The sequence below is a fragment of the Myodes glareolus genome, chromosome 13 (genome assembly GCF_982192425.1).
Source record: "Myodes glareolus chromosome 13, mMyoGla1.1, whole genome shotgun sequence".
NCBI classification, from domain to species: domain Eukaryota; kingdom Metazoa; phylum Chordata; class Mammalia; order Rodentia; family Cricetidae; genus Myodes; species Myodes glareolus.
In genome coordinates, this window is record NC_142038.1 from 63,369,134 (window position 1) to 63,390,910 (window position 21,777).

Below are 21,777 nucleotides of genomic sequence, written 5' to 3' on the forward strand. Positions count from 1 at the left end.
GTTGTGTTTTTGAACTAACCCTTCCTTCAGATCTCTGGTACTAAGAGCCACTCCTTAGATGTGAGTCAGAGCAGACAAATGATGTCCTGTGGGAGGGCAGATCCTGGTGCACGCAGAACATGGGGCAGGAGTGGAAGGCTGGCTGGGTCAATCCGCCTCCATTTGTCCAGTTCTGGCTTTGTGTGTATCCCTGGAAGGGCAGGGTGGTGGAGGCTGCAGACAAACAAGGCTCACAGTTCCCCCATGCCCTAGAGGTGGGCTTAGGGACCTTCGAGTGCTGTGAAGTTGCAAACTTCTGGGTCAGTGCGAGCCATGGGCTAGAGCCAGCAGCCAAGGCAGGACCACAACATTGACGGTGGGGGGCGAGGAGGGGGGAGATGTTGTACCGAAGAGGCCTGCCGACTTTCAGATCTTAGGATGCAACTCTCTGACACGTATAATAGTCACACACAGGTCCAAACTATTCCCTGTTCCTGCAGAACCTTCTATTTTGTATTACTTTATTCATTTATGGTTATGTAGAGCAAAGATTCTAAATGTGGGGTCGTGACACTGCCCTGGGTTGTATGACTGAACGGAAGGGGGATTACAAAAACTATCTGGCAACAGCAGAAGCTTGTGGTGTTCATCAGTTAAAGACGGATTAGAAATCGAATGTACAATGGACTCGAGGTGTTTCTGGCACAGCTTTCTTGTGCGGTACCTTGTGACGTCACTGCAGCCGTGATTGGGAGCACCTGCCACGTTGCACCATGCATGCTGTCAGGCCACACATGGCCACCACATGGTGCCTGAGGTGCCTCACCTCAGAGGGGAGCTTTCCAAGGCTCTCACTGCACACACTGTTCTTACAGAGACACGATGGTATAATGGCAGAAAACACTAGCTGGCCCACTGTCACTCCCTAACAAGCAAGCAGCAAATTAGTTGGCTTGTCTGGTACTGTCAGGCAAAGAAACACCACGTCATTAGTGTGCAAATTTGTCTTTTTTTTTGAGACAGTCCTGTCTGGCCTAGAACCCACTGAGATCCACCTACGTGCCTCTGCCTTCTGAGTCCGGATTAAAGGTGTGTGCTACCATGCTGGCTCCAAAGAACTATTTTAAGATAAAATTTCTTATGATTTATGACCAGGTCGTTTGTTTTGTTTTCCCCTTTTATAGTCCTATGAACCTGAGGTTGCTTGAAATTTCTGGAGGGAAAAGAGGTTGTGGGTGCAGACAGTTGAAGAAACCTTGACATAGCAAACATTAGGGAATAAACAAAATCTCAGGGTTTCTTTTAGGTGAAGTTTGCTTCACACACAAAACAACAACAACAACAACAAAAACAAAAAAAAAAACCAACCCTGCACATTATTTTTAGTAATTACTTTTGAGGTGCAAAAAAAAAATCTCCTTTTTGTTTATTTTTTTTTTTTAAAATAAGTTAGGCTTTTGGTACAAGATCTCTGAAACTACTGACATTCAAACACATACTGGTACACGCAGCCATTCCTTTACCCCATATCTGACAAACAGATCTATGCTGGGAGGGGCCCTTAGTGCTGGTCTCATGGATGTCCTCACACCAGCACTTCCAAAGAAGTGTGGGTTCAGTTAGTTAGGCCTGACTTTTTATTCCTGTTGAGACTGCACACCTGCAAACACACACGGTGAAGCCTGCACTTCAGAAACAGGAAAACCTCCCTGGTTCTGATCCCATCTCTGACCGCGGCCATAGACTCCCTCCCAGCCCCTGCGCTGCAGCAGAAGGAAGGATCACACCTTCGGCTCCGCCAAACCAAGCAGAGGTATTGCTTTAGCTCCTTTCCACAGATGCAGCGCAGGGGAGGGTTTATTGTGACCCACAGATCGGGGGGTCAGAGGGCATGGTCTGTGGCGCCAGGAGCCAGCTGCAGCTGCTTGTGTTACATGGTGCTGGCCAGGAAGTAGCAACCCAGAAGAGACGCGGGACTGAGCTACATCCTTCGAGGCCTACCACATTCCAGCGAGGCCTCAACTTCCGGTTTCCACAACCTCCCCTGACAGCACAGCCGGCTGGGAACCAAGTGTTAAAGCACACAGTGGAGGATGGGGTGCTCTTCACATCCAATTCACAGCAGGCACAGCCAACCTACAAAATCCAGGCTGTGCCTGTGGACAGTGGTCTGCACAGCACACTGAGGCTTCCGTGGATACACTCAGCGTGAGCTGGCTCAGGCTGGCATTCCTGATATGTTAGCAAAGAATGAACCCGTCCATACCTGTCTCCCCCCAACCTAAAACCTGTAATTCTGATATTCAAGAGACTGAGGCAGGTGAATCGCCGTGAGCTCAGATCCAGATTGGTCTACAAAGTCAAAAAAAAAAAAAAAAAACCTAAAATTCGGGCAGTAGCTACTTTAAACAATCACAGATCAGCTAGCAAACACAATTTCATTCGGGTGCCACTAAGGGACAAATGGCCAGCCTCATTCCTCACAGGTCACAGATGCCTAAGTGACAGAGGCTGAGGAAGTCATGTCCAAAGGGGGAAGTTGCTTTCCTAACTTCCCAGCAGTGTCCACGGTCTTGGGTGCCCCAGAGGCCCCGTGACAGAGTGGCTCCAACCCTTTCCTGCTGGCTAACCCTCTGTCCAGAAAGTCTCATTTATGCCTCTTCCCCCCGTCTCTTCTGCTTCACTGCTATCACCGCGACTGTGGAGCACAGTGTGCTCTTGCCGTATATCATGGGAGACTGCCTGAATAATGGAACGGGGCCAAGTAAATGAAAATTCTTTAAGTTTATGGCCATTGTCACTTTCTCTATTACCACCATAATTCATGCTTCTGCTTCTGCATTTCCACTAGGCGTCTCCTGGTCCCTGTGTTCTCCACTCCAACACTGGGACCCTTGTGTTGCTGCCACCCATGACCCTCAGGGTCTTCCTCCTGGAGGCTTCAAGAGCCTGCAGCCGGACTCAAGTCACCAGGGAAATGAACCAGGATGAGGACTTGGTAAATATCTGTCCAGTTTAGGTTGTACTTCACCTGCCCTCGGAAGGACAGAGTGGACGTAAGTGTGAAGGTGTTGGGGACAAGAAGGGGAGCAAGGCCTCTGTTAGAAGTACTCCTGGAAGGTCAGCAGGTAGACCATTCCCCGCTCCTGCCCCTTCTGTCCTCTCTTGATTGGCATTAAGGACCGGCAAGGCATTTTGGAACTAGACCCCCTGTATGTGATTTGAGAGCTGAAGGAAACCTCGGAGCAGCCACATGGAGAGTAGGCAGCTGACTAGCGAAGGCCACGAAGGACTGGAGATATCTAGGGAACTGGAGTTTTCCATGTGGTCAGAATTGGGTCACTGGGTTGGAACTATGCTGAGGCGGAAGGAGAGGGTGTGTGTGTGTGTGTGGGAGGGGAGTGATGGTCAGGAGACCCGAGTGCAAGCTGCTAATGACAAAGAAAAACTTGAGCTGCTTTGGGGGCACAGGCATAAATCTAGGGCTCTAGAGTATGATGTACCCAGGCCTGACTTTCACCGTCCACTCGGGCTTTCAAGAAGTCTTAAGCTTACGGCCCGAGGCTCATTAACTGCCTTTTCCCTCCTTTCTTTAACTATGAGTGTTGTGGAAACACTCAATGTGAGCTGGCTCAGGCTGGCATTCCTGATACGTTAGCAAAGGAGAATGAACTCATCAATACCTGTCCCCCCAACCTAAAACCTGCCTGGCCTCCAATAGACGATCAGCAGGTAACTAGAACATGCCCTGGTTATCCAATCAGAGTCCTAAGGGGACTTAAGATTTTACCTGAAGTGCTAATGTGATCAACTCAAAGCCTGTGGGACTCTGCACTGGAATCCTGACTGAGAGTACACAATTATTTAGAAACAAAACAAAACAAAACAAAACAAAACAAAACAACTGTTCTCAGACTCTTGCCTTAACAAGCAGAAGATTAGGGGCTAGGCCAGGCTCAGCACGTAGCTGGGCACAGCCCAAGGATTTGCAGTGAAAGGTTCCTTCCCAAAGGGGGTTGACTTGGGGCAGGAAGCGGGTAGCTTTACAATGGGCACCACACTGCCCAGTGGTTTAATAATCTTAAGCTGTATTAGTCTAGGCAAAATGAGGTATTATGAGTTAGAAGACATTTTGGATCAAACCCAGAGCCTCCTGCAGGCTAGACTGGTGCTCTCCCACAAAGTCACACCCCAACCCCTTACTTAGGGTTTCACCTTGGAAATGTCAGCTGATGTAGCGAGGTTTACCATAATTGTCAGAGGGCTAGTAAGTTGGGAAAATTTCTATTTAAAACACAGATGTTGCCTTTCAGGGCTCCCAGGCACCGCAGTACTGACATTGTAGAGAGGGCTTTTTTTTTGTCTGTTTATTCACTTGTTTAATTTTAGTACTAAGTTCTGATGTTAGTAGGCTCTGAGTGAGGGGACAGTATCATCCATCTTGCTATCATTATGCCCCCAGAACAAGCACAGTGTCCACCACATAAAAGAGGCTCAACCGCGAGCTGCTGAGAAAGAAGGGACGGAGAGGGAGCCAGCTGAACTCTAATACCGCCATAATACTTCTCAGACTGGCCAGGAGCGGGCAGAGCAGGTCTGGGGTTCGGGATGGAAGGGGAGCCTGCAACACGCATCATCTTCCACATCCTCACACGTGGTGTCTCTCCCTTCTTGAGCAGGTCCTCCTGGTCTCACCTTTTCTCCCTTCCCCCAGGCCTGTGGGCGTGACCTCCTCACCCCTCACACACAGCACTGTTCCCAAGGACTTGGGTGGAGACCATGTGTTACCTGCTCGTTGAGCTGTATGACCTGCGTTTCTAAATCTTTGTCAGATCTGGATGCGGAGCCACTGGATGAAGCCCTTTTGGCAGATGAGGGGCGAGAAGGTGTGGATCCCGGCTTAGCTGCTGGGCTTGATTTTGCCGCACCTAGAAGCAAGCAGAGTATACTATGAGTAGAGCCGGCATTAAAAAAGACTTTCTGGTAGAATGCAAACGCAGGATATAAAATGAGCTTCCTACATGCTACAGGCAATGTGCCAATCCCCCGTTGGTACAGTCAGAAGTGAGGTACACCACCAAGCCCATGTCCTGTGACAACCATGAACCTCAGAAGAACAGCCGCTCCTCAAGAGGAGGTTAACCCCTTCCCTCCGGGCCTAAAACTACAGCTCCAGCGAACCTAAGAGGAAAGGCCTTGGGGGCTGGGGAGCCAGCTCAGTGAGTCAGTGCTCACTGGACAAGCCTGAGGAGCTGAGATCCTCAGCACCCCTGTGAAGCCAGATATGCTAGCCCACGGCTCCTCCTGGGAGATGAGGGGTGGAGGCAGGAGACTTCCTAGAGGCTCACTCAGGGACAAACATTGAGAGTGAGCGAACCAAGACCAAGTTGTACTCTGTCCTCCACCACATGCATGCATGTATCCCCCCTTGCACACAAACATGTGCTCACATATCACATACACATGAATGATAGGAAATGATCTTCAGTCATCACACATCATCACTGTACGTGTGTTTTTAAGAGCAAAGGCCCCATGACAGGTTCAAACTGTAGAAGAAACACTGGCTCAAGGTGTGTGCTTCCTTTTAGTACACCCTGTAGCTCCAGCAACAGAGGAGGAGCAAGGACATCTCCGTGGCAACGAGTACCCTGATGCCCAATCTCGGTTTCTAAATGTCACTCTTCAACAAAAGGGCTTCTCGAGAAACTGCTGGTGCCAGGGATGGCGCAGAACTGGAGAGGTAAGCTCAGGACAGTTTGTGGCAAGAAGCAAAGACACACTCAAGGCAAGGGGCACGAGGACCAGCTTGGAGGGGGCAGTCTGCTTAGCACAAGGAATGATGGCTGTATCTTATGAAATGCCTTGGGGACACGAAGTCCACGAGGGGAAGGACGAGAGGGGTGTAAAGGGTGTACAGACTGAGCACCAGGGAATGCCGAGGAAACACTAGAAGAAACACAGATCTATAGTACCCCTAATAAAGAGTAACCCCCCAAGCTGCTCCTTAATGGATGCAGAGGCATTTGATGGGAGATGTGACATGGAAGGGGAGAAACCTTCACAGGGGGAGTTCTGGGGTCAGCATCATAGCCACAGGGTTAGCGAGTTCCTGATCACGACACAGTTATTTCAGGTGAGAGGTCACCCGCTTGTCACTCAACCCACAGTGGACTTACTGTCCAGAACACAACACAGACACCACAGGAATGGCTTCTGGAGCCAAAACAGAAGCAACTAGGTATGTAGAGAGAGTTTATGTGCCTCTGAGTAAGAGCTGAGCCACTCCTGGGGCCCACCCCTTTGTTTTGAACACAGTCCCAGACAGGCAAGAGTTCTGGTTTTCCCGTCTGCAAGTATCTCCCGTGGGTTCCCTCTGCCCAATTAAAATTTCCACCACAATCTCTCATCCTCTCCCCTTCTAGAAGGTTCTTAGAGGGCAAGGAGCAGTCTTCGTCACGTCAGCAACCCCAGTGCCTTGTAAAATGTTAGGCTAAATATGTTTGGTAAAGGAACCACTTTAGATAAATAGATAAAGAGGCAATTAAAACTTGGCTATGTGGTTTCCAACTTCAGTTCCCAGTTTTTCCGACAGAGGAAAAGGATTATAAAAGCAGGCTTGTAACAGCAGCTGCAGGTTCCAACCAATACCTTAATTACAATGCAGCCAGCAGGAAGGCTGTAAAATTTATATGGTGTGTCTTCAGGTGCCTGGAGACACGGGATACAGATGGGAGTCTTACGCACCTCTGGGAAGCCTTAACAGTGTCACGGCCTTTAAATAACATGCTCCTTTGTTACAACAGGGGGAAAGAATCTTCTTTGAAGACACCGGGGAAGGGCGAAAAGACTTGAAATGGTCAGGCTGTGAATGACTTAAATTGGTCTGTGTTTGGAAAGGGTAGATCAGTGGGGCCCAGAAACCTCTCCTATGCACAGAGCGAATGAGGGACTCTAGGGAGTTTTGGCTGCTTGGAATGCGCACACTGCTGTGAGACCTTTCCTCTTTGTTGAAGCCCAAGCGGAATTCTTCCAGTACCTAACCTCTCAGTTCTACCACACAGCTTCTCTGGCTGTAAACAGACTTATGAAGGAGAGGGCAGGGAACACAGTGACCCTCTTCAGACAGCCACTAGTCTATTATCAGGGAAGGCCACTTTTGCAACCGTCGAGTCCTTTTAGGTGACTTTAAAAAGCAAGACATTTTACTAGACAGGGAGTCTAATGGAAAGATTGCAAAGAGCAGAGCTTCTTATCTAAGAACCCGTACGAAGGGGTCCACCACAGCCATGAACAGGGGTTGCTAAAGTGATGGAGATGCAGTCTCTCCCGGACTGACAGTCACCTACGATGCCCAGACACAGTGCCCTCTTGGCCTTCTTGGGAACAAGGCAGTGTTCTGGGATGCCGTGCCTGCCAAGAGTGTACGTGAGGCAGTCTTTCCTCTGTATCTAGCATTCTCCTCCCCCTTAGTTAACCCTGCGTCCCATTAGTAACTAGGACTTCCAACCTTCAGGTCTCAGCTTGTGCTGTCTCATCCCCTGGAGGCCACGGTGCCCCGAACACTTCCTCAGAGGCTGTACGAACCACACCAATGTGATGACACTGGATGCTTCTTCTTGCACGGGGCATAATTTCAGGACACTGGAGCTGCATCTATTTCATTTGCCACTGATAAGTGCAGCAAGAGCAGCAAAGACAAGTGCAGCTCCTGACCTGGACGCATGCTGGGCATTGTCAGAGTTGATAGGTATCCAGCAGAGGCAGTGAGTCAGCGATGACACCCGGGGAGGTTTGAGGCACTGATGCCAACGTCAAAGTCTGGCTGCAAGAGCCAACATGAGCGAAACCATCTGGGCGTCAGCCTTCCAGCTGGGCTCTTCTGAGGTTTCTTTCCAGGTCCCCTTTGTAAGTTACAGTGTGGGGCTCCTTTCATGTGGCATCTGGCCAATCCACTGAGAGAGTGAGTGTGGCCAGCTGATGTCGAGATGGGTTAGGAGCCAGGTCGTTGGTGCTGGGCTGTGCATATCTCTGCTACTGGCCTCCTGAGGACCACAGAAAGGCCTTCCTAAGAGAGTCCATACATACTCTCCATGTGAGGCTGTTTCTCCTAAGCAGGCCATCAGAAGATAACTAAGCTCAGGTCACTAGGTAGTTATGCCCTCACATTCTGACATCAGTTCAGAGAGAAAAGTATACAAAAAAGGCAGAAGATTGTTAAAGCTTGTCAACACAGAGCCAATACTAATTATGATTGCAGGATCTTACCAAATGTAAATCTGAAACAAACTGAATTGTTAGATAAACAGGAGAGGGGGCATGGGAAGCCGATCTGCCGGTGATGGAGGCTGGGGTGATGATGGACATGTCATAGGAGAGAGGCCACAGCTGGTGGCTGTGTAGTTACAGCCACACAACCTCTCAGAAAAACTGTCTTTTCTTTGTGGACAGAGCCCAGCAGACCTCTCTGCGGGTCTGATTTTCTAAGCCCATGGGCTCAGCCTTAAAATAATGCCGGTTTCTTGGGTCTTTCATGCTAGCTACATGAACATTTCTTAGGGATCCCTGAGGTGAGAAAGAGGAAAACATGAGAATCAGACTTGGGGTGTCAGTTGCTCCACTGATGTGGGAGACCCCTCTGTGTGCTGTGATTACCATTAATGAATTAAAAAACCACTTTGGATCTATAACAAGGCAGAACTTAGGTAGGTAGGGAAAGCTAGGCTGAATGCTGGGAGAAAGAAGGGTGGAGTCAGAGAGAAGCCATGGAGCCACTGGGGACAGATGCTGGAAACTTTACCTGGTAAGCCACAGATGAACAGAAATGGGTTAAATTAATATAAGAGTTAGCCAATAATTAGCTAGAGCTAATGGACCAAGCAGTGATTTAATTAATACACTTTCTGTGTGATTATTTTGGGTCTAAGCTAGCTGGGCGGCTGGGAACCAACAAGCGACCTCTCTCCAACACTCTACCACACACACACACACACACACACACACACACACACACACACTTCAGATTAGGTTGTTAGGAGAGAAGCAAATAGAGAGAAATCAATGACAAGTGAGGACGAAGCACTGAGGGAGAAACAGGGAGAAAGTTAAGAATGAGGACACCTTATTCTTCAGCATCTTCTCATACATCAGAGTGCTACACTGAAAGCTTCCTTCAGAAGGATGCAGAGCAAGTACACTAACACCTCACGTGACATAGCTGACAGGGACAGACTTACCCTCACATAGCTCAAACACCCAGAGAGATGTGACAGGTAAAGAAGGTGCACACAACCTGTGGCTTCCACCTTCGCTGACATGAACTCTCTGGCATCTACGTTTCTTTCTGGAGTATGTAGGAGTAGGCAGTCTCCTCAATCTCTGCACATCCCCTGTCAGCTCAGAACAGCTTCTGTTTCCTTATTAGACATGCCTTTGCTTTTCTCTCCTTTTTCTTCTTCCTTCAAAGAACTACACTCTAAAGTGTATCTAACTTCTGGGGCCAGGTATTTTTTTCTTATTTACCAGGACCAATCATCCTAAGGATGTTATCAAGAAAATGTAGTTATCAATACCTGTAAAACTGCCGGGTGGTAGTGGCACATGCTTTTAATCCCAGCACTTGGGAGACAGAGGCAGGCAGATCTCTGTGAGTTCGAGGTCAGCCTGGTTTACAGAGGGAGTTCCACAAGATCCAAAGCTACAGAAAAACCCTGTCTCGAAAAACCAAAAAGAAAAAAAAATCTGTAAAATTAGTGTTGGTGTAAGACATTTATGTAAATTACAAATTGTTTTTCCATCTTCTCAAGTGACCCAGGTCATGTCTGATCCTGGCTTTAAAGATGAAGGTCCTCAATGGCTATTTTCTTAGCAACCCAAACACTCAGCTCTACCAGAGATTCTGTTTATGTCTTCCCAGGTCTCATGCTTCAAGGATGAACACGTGGAAAACACTGGCATTGTGGCTTTTAGAGGCAAGGCAGTCACTCTGGCTACAATTCAGATACAGCTTTTTCCTTACAGCTATCAAACACTTGAATTTCTTTCAAGCTGCGTTTGATGATGTCCGGAGACCACAATTAGCAGTAGCCCTGTTTTATACGCAACTGTTCTGCCCTTAAGCTGTTCTCCTCCCCCTTAATTTTCCCTTTCAAAATAAAAAGGGGTTTCAGAAGTAGAGGAAAATGGACATAAACTCTGCTCAAGTCCCTGTAATTCTCAAAAATGTCCCCACTGGAGGCGGACATGATTCACAATGTCTGACTTTGAGCAGTCCCATCCTAATTTATGCTTTTAGGATTGGGGCATAAATGTGATTCTAAGGGATTTTAACCATCGCTGTGAAAAGGAGTGAGAGGTCTGACTCAGGGCCTGGGTGAAGCCCGAGCATGGTTGTGTCTAATGTCTGTAATTAGTAGCCTGCTTGATGTGTGTGGAAAAGGCTGCATTTTGGAGCAAGGAGGCTGAATAGGTTCAGAAGGGAAACACAAATAAAAGCGGTGGAGTCGTCTATGCCCTTCCCAGCCAGGACTGCAACTCTAGAATCTGGAAACGTCTCATGACTCGTTGTACTCCTTTCACCAAAATCATAAGCTGAGGGGAGCTAACGACACATCAGAATGCTTGACAAGGACCACGTCCATGCTAACACCAGTGTATGGACACACACACACACCCCTGCGCACAAAGCTCCCTCCTCCTCACTTTGAGAGACTGGTCCTCTCCGGCCCCACCCCCACAATCTTCATTCACTAAAACCCCACAGGGCAACTGAAGCACAGCAGGAAGATAACACACCACAAATGTACCGATCAGTCATTCCTGGATGAATGTGACATCACTTCCTCGTCCCCCATCACCTTGTCTTTTACTTGTGATAATGAACTTGTTTTACAGTCAAATAAAACCAGTTGGGCTGCACTGCTGAGGAGAGAAGCCCCATGGGTGCAGGAAGGCCTTCCCTGTGATTAACTGGTACCAGAGCTATCGACTGCTGAGACAAGCAACTCTGTACAATACTGATTTCTACAAATCCAAGCTCTAAAGAATTTGTCTTTGCTTTCAAAAATGGTGGCATCCCTTCACTTGGTAGACTGCCATTAATTTTACTCGGAGAAACGTCACCATCTCAGTGGTGGCCAGGGTTCAATCCCAAGGGGACTTTAGCAGGGTTCCGGGGACGGGGGGGGGGGGGGGTTTGGTCACGAGTCCATCGACAGGTTGCAAGCAGCAATTAATTCCAAACTCTAGCTCTGTCTTCACTAACACAGCCCGCGGCCAAACCTGGCTGCTTCCCCTTCCAGCTCAATACCTGCCTGTAACAGAGCAGTTCACAGAGCAGGAACCTCACTGACCTGTGGGAATAAAGACCTGGCACGCCACTAGGCATCCCTCAGCTCCTCTCGGGGTGACAGCGGGATTTGGCACTTACTAGCAGAGCCCTGTGCCCCATGGGTCCAAAGAACCCTGGACCTGGGCTTGCTAAGTGGGATGACTGACTGCCACCTTAGACAGGAAGAACAGTGTACTGTCCAAGGTTGGGAGGAGGACCTGGGAAGAACACAGAACACTCGGGTTGTAGAGAGCTGGCTCGGTGGTTAGGAGTGCTTGCTGCTTTTGCAGAGGGCCAGGCTCCCAGCACTTCTTACATCAAGAGGCTCATTACCACCTGCAACTCTAGGTCCAGAGGGATGTGTCATCCTCTTGTGGTCCCCCAAGGCACCTGCATGCATGTGGTGTGCTTAAACTCATGTAAACACACACATACATTAAACAAACAAATATATCTTTAAAACATAAGAAACTTTTTTTTTCCCCAGATAGGGCTTCTCTGTGTAGCCCTGGCTATCCTGGAACTCACATTGTAGACCAAGCTAGACTAGAAATGATAGTCACCTGTCTCTGCCTCTCAGGTGCTGAGGTTAAAGGTGTATGCCACCACATCTGGCTTAAAACATGGGACACTGTTACCCCAAAGGCTAGTACACAGTGCTCACTCTGTTTTTACTGCCATTTCTCAGCAAATGAGATCTGATTCAACAAAGCATTCAAACGGAATGGATTTCTGTTCCGGACACTAGCAAACCAAAACGGCAGTGCTGAACGGAGAGACTCACTCATTTCTACCCAACCTCCATACCCACCAGTGAACTGCAAGGCACAGGATGCCCCTCCTCTAGGTATTCTCTGACTGCACGGAAACCAAGGTGCTACAGTGCAAGCCTGCTCTTAAACTACCTCCATCCGTCCGTCCATCCGTCCGTCCATCCATCCATCCCTCCATGCAACAAACATTTATTGAACTCCACCATGTAGCTGGCAAGCTAAACAGATACTGGCATCAAACAGTGAAGGAAACACAAAAGATGTCTGTCTGTGTGGGGCTTATGTTTCACCTGGGAGCACAGCACCCAACAGTAGCACAATACGCTGCTAAGTAAGAGCCAAGGAGAACATCACTGCTCTGGGAGAAAGTACAGCGTGATGGATAAGGAGGCCCAGTTGCATGTGTGAGAAGGGTTGAACTGGGTGGCTAAGGGATTTTACACAGGCCCTTGGCCTTCTTCAGTCTTAGGTCTTCTCTAAGACCCACAGGGTTTCCACAGGCCACCAGAGCTGTGTCTGCTCAGGTCACTGGTGCTCAAGACCCTATGCACCAGCGGGGCAGCAAAAGCCATCAGTCGTGAGTGTGTGTGTGTGTGTGTGTGTGTGTGTGTGTGTGTGTGTTGGGGAAGGGGAGCAGACACCTTGTATTAAAAGTTTCACTGTTACGAGATTATGTGCCTAGTCTTAGTGCATCTTGTTATGCCATGTCCGGTTGATATCATGGGAGGCTTTTACAGGAGACAGAGGAGTAGATCTGAGGGGCAGCAGAGGTGAAGGGGAAATGGAAAGAGTAGAGGGAGGGAAAGTGCAGTTGGGATGTGATATATGGAGGAAGAATTAAAAAAAAAAAAGCTTCACCCCTCACAGAGGCTAATGGCTCTTAGAACTGTCAATTTACAGCATCCAGGATCTCTGCAAAGTACACAGAAGCGGCAGAAGTCACCTGTGTTTCTCAAGACCTCAACAGGAGGGTAAGATTTAAACCAGGAGGTGACAGAAGCAAGGGATGTGGCCATCTGACCAGGCAGGGAGAGACCAGGCTGTGTGGAGGCCTAATGCATGCAGGCTCTGCCTCACCAGCGCTGGGGCCAGATCAGGTTGCTGTGGTAGAGAATACAGAGACGCTAGACGGTGGGTGCCCAGCTCCTCCCGGGCTTCTGCCTGGATCCGGGATCCTGGGCAGAAGGACATGTCCTAATGCTGGCTTTCAAAGGCCACCTTTCTGCTCTCAGAACAGACTATGAGGGCAGGCTCACAAAGCACCCATAAGGAGGAGGTCACTGCATCATTTCTTTGGACACAAGCACCATGGATTTTGCTTTGTTTGGGGCAGTATTTGTGATGCTATAGTTTAAAAACCTTATTCTACACCATTTACCCCAGTCACCAGGTGCCCATTTTTACACAATCCATATTTTGTGTAATGTTAATGTTAACGGAAACATTCTTAAATGGCCAGCACGTGCTATTGATTCCAAGAGGAGAGCTGAAGGGAAGCCAGACCACCGAGCTGAGAGTCAACCACTCCCAGGCACTGCTGTGGGGTCATTGGACAACAGGACAAACGGCTCTGCCCTGGGAAAGCCTACCATAGAGGCTCCCTGAGAAGCAGGCAGTCTTGCTGCTGAGGGTGTGGCTGCCATGGAGGAGTAAGCAGTGGCTGAGGACCCCTCAGGAACCCCTTCCCCAGCTGGCCAGCCTGCACAAAGCAGTCCCTGGGATGGACGGAGGGCTGAGCTCATGGAGCACGCCCAAGTAGGAGCGTTTCCATACAGCCACGGCCAGCCTGCTCACTGTCCCCGCTCGGGATGCTGTGCTTTATTTTTAGGCACCATGTGATTCTCCGGTATTTTCCGGGCTCTGACTGACTCACTTTGGTTTCAGAGAATTTCTCATAAGAGGAAAGAAAAAAAATGCAAGAAAGTGCTTCATGTCTTGAAATGGCTCAGGTTTTAAAAACCATAACTTTTTAAATAGCCGTTCCAACGTGAAATGTATATTTTGCAATAAACTGCTGACTTTCCATGCTTCTCACACCTTGGTAGGAGACTAATCCAGCTTTCAAACATATTACATGCCAAATCCAATCACCATCTTAGTTTAAAATTGTATTTTTCAGCTGCCCTCAGAGTAATAAAAACAGTGGGGCTCCTTTTACCCCAATAAATGGTTCCCACATCCCATCCCGACACTAATTGACAGCAGCAGCCCCTTGCCTGTTTTCTACAGTTCTAGGGAAGGGAGTGGCTGATGGGGCGAGCAGACTGAGCCAGTCCACAGAGAATAAAGACACATAGGCGTTGCCATGACGACACCATCGTGGGCGCCACTGTACTGCTGGCATGCAGTACTTGTTTAAGAAGGAGGCTCATAAAGTAAGATGGCTGCTTCTGGTACCTCTGCACTCTGCTACGTTGGATGTGCTGCCTTTTAGTTTCAGCCTGAGTCCCTGATGGCATGCACCGTCCCTTTTCTGATGGTGGCGAGCCTGTGGTGTTCCAATAATACAATCTTATCGGGACTTCCCAGAAAGGAGTCAGAGCTCAGGAAGCGAGAGGACAGGCAGAGCACACTTCAGCTACCCGGACGGGCAGAGCACACTTCAGCTACCCGGACGGGCAGACCACACTTCAGCTACCCGGACGGGCAGAGCACACTTCAGCTACCCGGACGGGCAGAGCACACTTCAGCTACCTGGACGGGCAGAACACACTTCAGCTACCCGGTCTCTATTCATCACATCTGGCTTCCATACCAGCATTTGCTGCTTCTACCAACCCATTACACGTTTGCATGAACAGCTGCCCACCCTTCCTTTTCCCTCCACTTCCCATACCCCACCGTGCCTCGCTGAAGTACCGATAGCACACAGTGCAACCACCTTCGCAGGCTACCGTTTTCTCTTCTCCACAGCTGGCTAGGGTACACGGAAGCATGGCCCTTCTACATATGCTTTCATGAGGCAGAGCAAACACTGCTTCAGCCTTCCAATGGCTCCCAACAGGTCGGCCACATTATAAATTAGGAGTTCTATAAATCTCTGTGACAGTCTTGAACACGACACCCATTCCAACAATCTCTGTCTTCTGGTGCTTACACATCTGTATAATTCATCCTAAAACATGCAGGAGTGGTGACCAAGTGTCTATGGCAAAAGTGAAGGTGGACACTACTCTCACCTTCTGGTCGCTATATTTAGGACTCTTGCCAGTAGAAACTCTAGGCAGATTTTCCTCCTGCTCACAAAGAAGTGGCTGCTGCAGAGCAATAATTTTGGTGGAAATGCCCATATGGAATGGTACAGATGACTTCCAACCAGAGTGGCCGATAAGAAGTAAGGGAAACTCAACTCTATAGATGCAAGAAGCAATTACAGGCGACTCTTGCCCCAGGGAGCCTCTGATGAGAGCCTAGCCCCATAGTTACTGGGTTGCTGCCTGCGGACTCCGTATCAGAGGAACAAGCTGAGCTGTTTTGCATGTATGTTTGTATGTACGTATGTATGTACGTATGTATGTATGTATGTATGTATGTATGTACGTACGTACGTATATTTAGCAGATTTGTCCTCTTGGGCAGAATTACATGCCAATTTTGTTTATGGGCTTATTCTTTACTTCAGAGATGTATTTGGATGGAAAAACTTAGAAATGAGAAATAAACATCTAGGAACAAGTGACTTAACATTTCCTGCATTTATTAACATGGTGAAATACTTCTTACTCAAAATGACTGCAGAGATAAATGGGGATAGTTTAGACTTAAAAAATGTGAGTGTCACTCCAACAGAGTGGAGCCCAAGGCAGAATACAGAGCCCAAGGCTGTGTCTGTGAATCTAAGAGAGCAGGTCCAATGAGGAGCAAGGGGTCTGGAATCAGGGTCACACCTCAGATCTTGTGTCCCTCACTTTGCCTAAGTGATGGTGGCAAGTTACTGCAGCTCTGGTTCCAGTTTCCTAGATGCTACGGGGAGGCTGATAGTAACATATGTTTGTTGGGCTGCTGTGACGATAAGCTAAATAGAGCTCTTAGAGCAGTGGGTGCTCACTGTGCACTGTGCAAATATCTGTGGATACACATGTAGCGGGGATGCTCACTGTGCACTGTACAAACACCCATGGATACACATGTAGCGGGGATGCTCACTGTGCACTGTACAAACATCCATGGATACACATGTAGCAGGGATGCTCACTGTGCACTGTACAAACACCCATGGATACACATGTAGCAGGGGTGCTCACTGTGCACTGTGCAAGACCCATGGATATGCATGTTCTTTCTATACTGTAAATACTTTCCTAAAGTTCAAGGAAAAGTTTGATTCATAGTAAATTGAGATTTGTAGAGTTACAGGACAACAGTGTTATGACATTTTAGAGCTTCTGGTCCCCAGGTTTAAAAAAATCTAGTTTTAAAAAAAAACTATGTAAATAAATTAGGTTCAAGAAAGCCAGATAATTAAAAAACACAAACTGAATGAATTCATAGCATCAGACACCACTAGGTGATCTTGTTTGACACTCCCGAGTTCTTGCTTCTCACGTCTGATAGTCTAAACTCACAGATATCCTGAAGTGTGGTCTGGCAGAGTTTTACTCATATCTATGCTGCAGTGTTGTGACCATTACAGGTAGGTGCTGTGTTGTAAAACCTTGTCACCCATCCCTGCACCCTCATGTTTAAACGCACCATTAATATGACAGTCCTAAGAGTCGAGGCCTTTTGAAGGCGAAGAAGTCACAAGGGCAGAGACCAAAGAACGGAAGCAGTTTTCTCAGAAAAAAAGCTCACTCAAGCAGGTTTGCCTTGGGAACCGCCGCTCATCTCAGGACACAGTGGGAGGTGTCATCTATGAAGAATGCTGGTGGGAAGCAGGCTTTATCTGACACCAAATCTATAGCACTTTGCTTTTGGCCTTACTGGCCCTCCTGTCTGCAAGGAATACATTTCTGTTATAAGCTGAGTTAATGCTACTTAACTATAGAAACAAACACAGACACTAGAAAAATACAGGCGTGGTTAGCTTTTAAGAAGAAAGAATTCTGATGCTCAGTGGTATGTCTTAGTCATCTCTGATGTGATATGTGTATAATGGAAAGCACACTGCGGATACCCCTTCCTAACAGAGAGTAGGGGGATTCCCTCTAGGAATTTAATTAGCTGAGCCATTAGAGTGTTTCCTTACATTTTTTTCTCCAGGCCTTTACATAGCTAAGGAACAGCCACATACAGCTTAGCAATGTAGTGGCTTACTGTGAGCAGGCCAATGGAAGAGCATGGCGGCAAGGGTCGGGACTTGAGTGAAACACAAGCCCTGGTCTATACATAACGAGGGCTCCTGACAGCTATGTGACAAGATGTTCACGGTGCTTTCCTGACTTAGAGAGTCAGGAAAGGTGAGGAACTAAAACAAACCCTGGTAGAACCACACCCAGGCATCACAGTTAAAAACAAAACCAAAGAGAAGAAGAAGCTTGGGGTCAGGTGGTGCACTCATGTTTAGAGCTACAGCATCACTAAGGTACTCAAAGGTGTGCTTTGTCTAGTGAAAATACTGGGAATGAGTACACAATAAAGACCTTTACAGAAAATAGGAAATCTACGTGGTATTTTGCCACACAGCCTGTTACTATAAGAAATGTTAAATGTTCTTCACTTTAAAGACTATGTGTAAAACTTAAATGTTCAGAAATGAAAGTGAAATGGTAAAATATAAAACTAAACTTTTTAGTAACAGAGGAAGAAACAGGAAACTAGAAAAAATTTAGTAGATCTAAATCAAGAAAAGCTGCTAGTTACACTAAATATAAACGGGTTGGTCACTCTAAAAGGCAGAGATTACCAAAATGAGTCAAAAGGTAGGGCCCAATCACATAATGGTTAAAAACACACTTTACATATAAAGACAGATAGGTGGGTATGCGCCTTATTATAAAGAAAAATACAGCATTCAAAGCGTAAGTATAAGAAAGCATGGGGATTTTGGGGGAGTGTTCAAGAGGAGAGGGGAGAGGCAGGGAGGGGAGCAGAGAAAAATGTAGAGCTCAATAGAAATCAATTAAAAAAGGGAAAAAAAGGAGGAACAGACAAGTTCATAATCAATGTAGAAAGACTAAAAATCATTTTGTAACAATTATTTAAGCTAGAGAAGCCCCTCCCCTTAAAGTACTGATCATCTGAAGCACACAGTCAAGCACCTTGGCTTTACATGTTTGTAAAGCACTGCTCAAATGAAGAGCATACACACACCTTCTTTTCACAGGCATGTGATACTTTAAGTAAAAGGGACACTGTGACTGTTGTTTCATTACCTTTCTTAAGAAACGAAACATAAAACACAAGGAAGTAAAAGCAACACTTCTTTCCCCAAAGGCGAGAAGTAATGTCTATCTAGGTTTGAGATGCTCAACCCGTGCTTGTACATTGCTAAGCAAATACACGGAGAAGCACAGTCACATTGTAAGACTGCACCAACAGCCTGGAGTAACCGAATGGGAGTATTCAATGCTCAATACAGTTCCTTTAAGATACTATTAGAATTTACTGAAGTCTACATCTGTGGATTGAATGAGTATTATTCTGACACCTTGTGGACTCTGCCTAGTTACCTTCTGTTTTGAAATCACTTTTCCAGCATCTCTCCTAACCTGATTTTAAGGCTGAGACACTGGTCTCTAAGGAAGAGAGAAAGCTCAATTCCCATAGCAACTCTAAATCCATCGCACTATATTTATATTTGGAGTCTGATTTAAATACATTAGCGAATGTGAATCTGCAATGTGTCTAAGTTGCTATGGAAACCATAACGTTGAATTTCCTTTGAAGTTTTTGGGAGTCTTCAGACATAAAGCCTACCTCCCCAGACAGCTTTCGCATTGCAGGTAGGACCAGAGCTATTACACTTAGAAACATCACGTTTCATGATGCTGTACACACTTAACAGACAGCTATCACTGTGACAAGTGCATTTAAACATGGCTATGGATGGTAGGCCAAATCTATTGAAAACACGACTTCTCAAATTTAGTCAGAATTGCTAGTACCTGACAGTGGTGATTCATTCTTATCACACCTGGTTCTATTACAGCTGATTATAGTAGAGGTAAGCTGCCCACTCATACGGATATCAACGAAGAAGAGTTTTTTTTTTTAATCTGCATTCAAATGGCAGAGAAATCTAGCATGTTCTCAGAAAAAAAAATGCACCAAATGTGTGGAGAGCATTTATTTTATACAGAAAACCATCTCTGGTGCGAGGCAACACAAAGCATGGATGCTGGAAAAGCAGGATTTTCTTTCCTTGCTGGCCTAGCCAGTGTCCTCTCAAGTACCACTACATGGGCATTACACTCATCACTTTCCCTGACTCTGATCTGGTCCCTTTGTCATACAAAATGCTTTGAAACTGCCAGGCATGCAAGTTAAATCAGCCTCGGGCATATCTGTGAGGAGAGATCCAGCCACGGCAAAATTAATTAGGTCTTTCAAAGTGCCAGTCCCCCCTTGTCGCCAACTAGACAAGCCAGTATTTACTTCCAAGGATACAGAGAGTTAAGAAGAGATCCAGGTTTCAATATGGAAACAGAATAGTGGCTGTATGTACTGACCTAGCACCAGACAGGTCATCACCCACTTTATCAACACTTTGATTCATATCAAGTCTTGAACAGAAAAGTCAGACCTGTGGTCTTGGGTGAAGGAGAAGTCATACACTGCAATCACATCATAGAGATTATGGCTCAGAGTTGTGGACAGAATTCTAAGAGAACCCTGAGACATCACACTCACCCACACTTGTGGTACTCAGGCAACAGTTGGATTGAAAACACATATCCCGGCTGCCAAACTCTGGCAAACTTTCCAGCTGAAGACGTGGAGCTTCCACTGCTGTTTGTGCTGTGTGCCCTGTCCTGCCATGTGCTGGGAGCTGATAGCCTCATGTTCTCCGACATGTATGTCACGATGAAAAAGGCACAGACTCTGTAAACGTCCCTAGAAATCTTGACAAAAGTGCGTGAATTCTATAAACAGTCTTTCCAGCACCTCTCTGACTTTCCGAGAACTTTTGACTTATTTTCTTGGCCATGTTCCCAATATCTGGATGCATGACTTGGTGAAAGTCAGAGCCTTCTGCATTTCTAGGGGCCTTTCTCCCATATGGCCTTTAAAAATGATATCCCACATGTAATGTATGTCTTGTGATAATTTATCTCCAATAAAATTTTACTGCCCCACAAATGTCTAATATTCAAGACACATTTGATTAAAAGGGAAATGATTAATTTGCCTCCTGAAAAATACCATTCCTCCCTAAATAAAAATAAACACCACCAAAGCATGGGAGCAGTATCAGAAATCACTACCTTCTGCGACACACACACACACACACACACATAAAACCCCCAAATTTATTAAATATTGACTTTAGTATGTTTCCCAAGTTTTATCACCTGAGAGGTTAAGCTTTGGGAAACATAGATTTCTCTTTGGGGCTCATGGCATTCTGTCAAAACAGCACAAGTTCCTCTGTGGCTTTTGTGAGAGGATTGGCCAGTGTAGCCTAGTTCTGGGTGGAAGAGTAGAAGTGTTAAAAAGGTTGAACAAACAAACAAACAAACAAATAATAATTCATTATGATTGTGGAAGAAAAGCATTCTGATTTATTATTAGAATTTCAAAAAAATGCAACTGAGTTTCAGAGGCACTCTGTCCACCAGAAACAGGTACAAAAAGAACATTAAGAAGGGAAATAGCGTGCTTTGGGTTCTCACCAGAGTCCTGTCACTTCACATGCCTCCCAAATCCCAGCTAAGAATATGACATCAATTTCGGCTCTGCTAGCCATGGCTTTGGCTTTACACACCATCAGCATCAGCTCTACTCGCCACCAGCATCAGCATCGGCTCTATTCACCACCAGCATCGGCTCTACTCGCCACCAGCATCGGCTCTATTCCAACTCTTAGCCTGATGAAAGCTGCTGACAAAAGTAGGTTGACCAGCTTGAACTGCATGAAATTTGTCTCCCAGTCTCCTGGTGGCATAATTTTCATCCAACCTCTCCCTTCGCTTCTGCTCCAGGAAAATACATCTTCCCTTTCCCATTAACCCCTTAAACCCCCACCTCATCTGCTCCTTCACATTCAGGGTCATGGTCCTCTAGTCTCCACTCTTTCTCTCACCATTGGCTCATTAGAGATTCTTCTCTGACCTTACAAATCTGGTGATTTTGTGTTGTCCTTAAAGCAAACCCTAGGAGCACCGTCCTCCTATCCCTCCTTAAGCGTCTCTCTCCTGAATAACAACCAAATGCTTTTTTTTTTTTTAAATCAATTGCATCCTTGATAAAGCTGTTAGAGGTTGGATCTTCCTCGTGTCCAGACCCCACGTGGCCTTGTTCAATTGCTGCGATCCAGACTCCAATGCCCAGTGTCTCAGGGGACCAGTTCTCCAAAGGATTATTAATCACGCCCTAGGAGTCAGCTTTCTACATACTCTTTTCAAGTTCCATTGTAAACCATATTTCCACAATTAATATTCATGACCCTCTTTCTAGAAACTTCCTACTGTTTGTTCTGGGAGCCACAGATGAGGGAATTCTTAGAAAATGAGGACAAGGCAACATACTGCAGTCCTGTTTGGAAGAGAAGTGCTGGAGCTGAGGCCAAAAAAATTAGGGTCACAGTATGATTGT

At 46.7% G+C, this 21,777-nt stretch overlaps 1 protein-coding gene across 3 annotated transcripts in view; it reads right to left on the bottom strand.

Annotated features, from left to right (window-relative positions):
* Window positions 1-21,777, bottom strand: part of Mapre2 (microtubule associated protein RP/EB family member 2) — a 140,305-nt gene that overhangs the window by 11,362 nt on the left and 107,166 nt on the right. For all 3 annotated transcript variants that reach the window (XM_085700060.2, XM_048442631.3, XM_048442630.3), the window contains one exon: window positions 4,768-4,907. In XM_085700060.2, coding sequence (XP_085556186.1) covers window positions 4,768-4,907 — 140 coding nt within the window. The remainder of the gene's footprint in view (window positions 1-4,767; window positions 4,908-21,777) is intronic.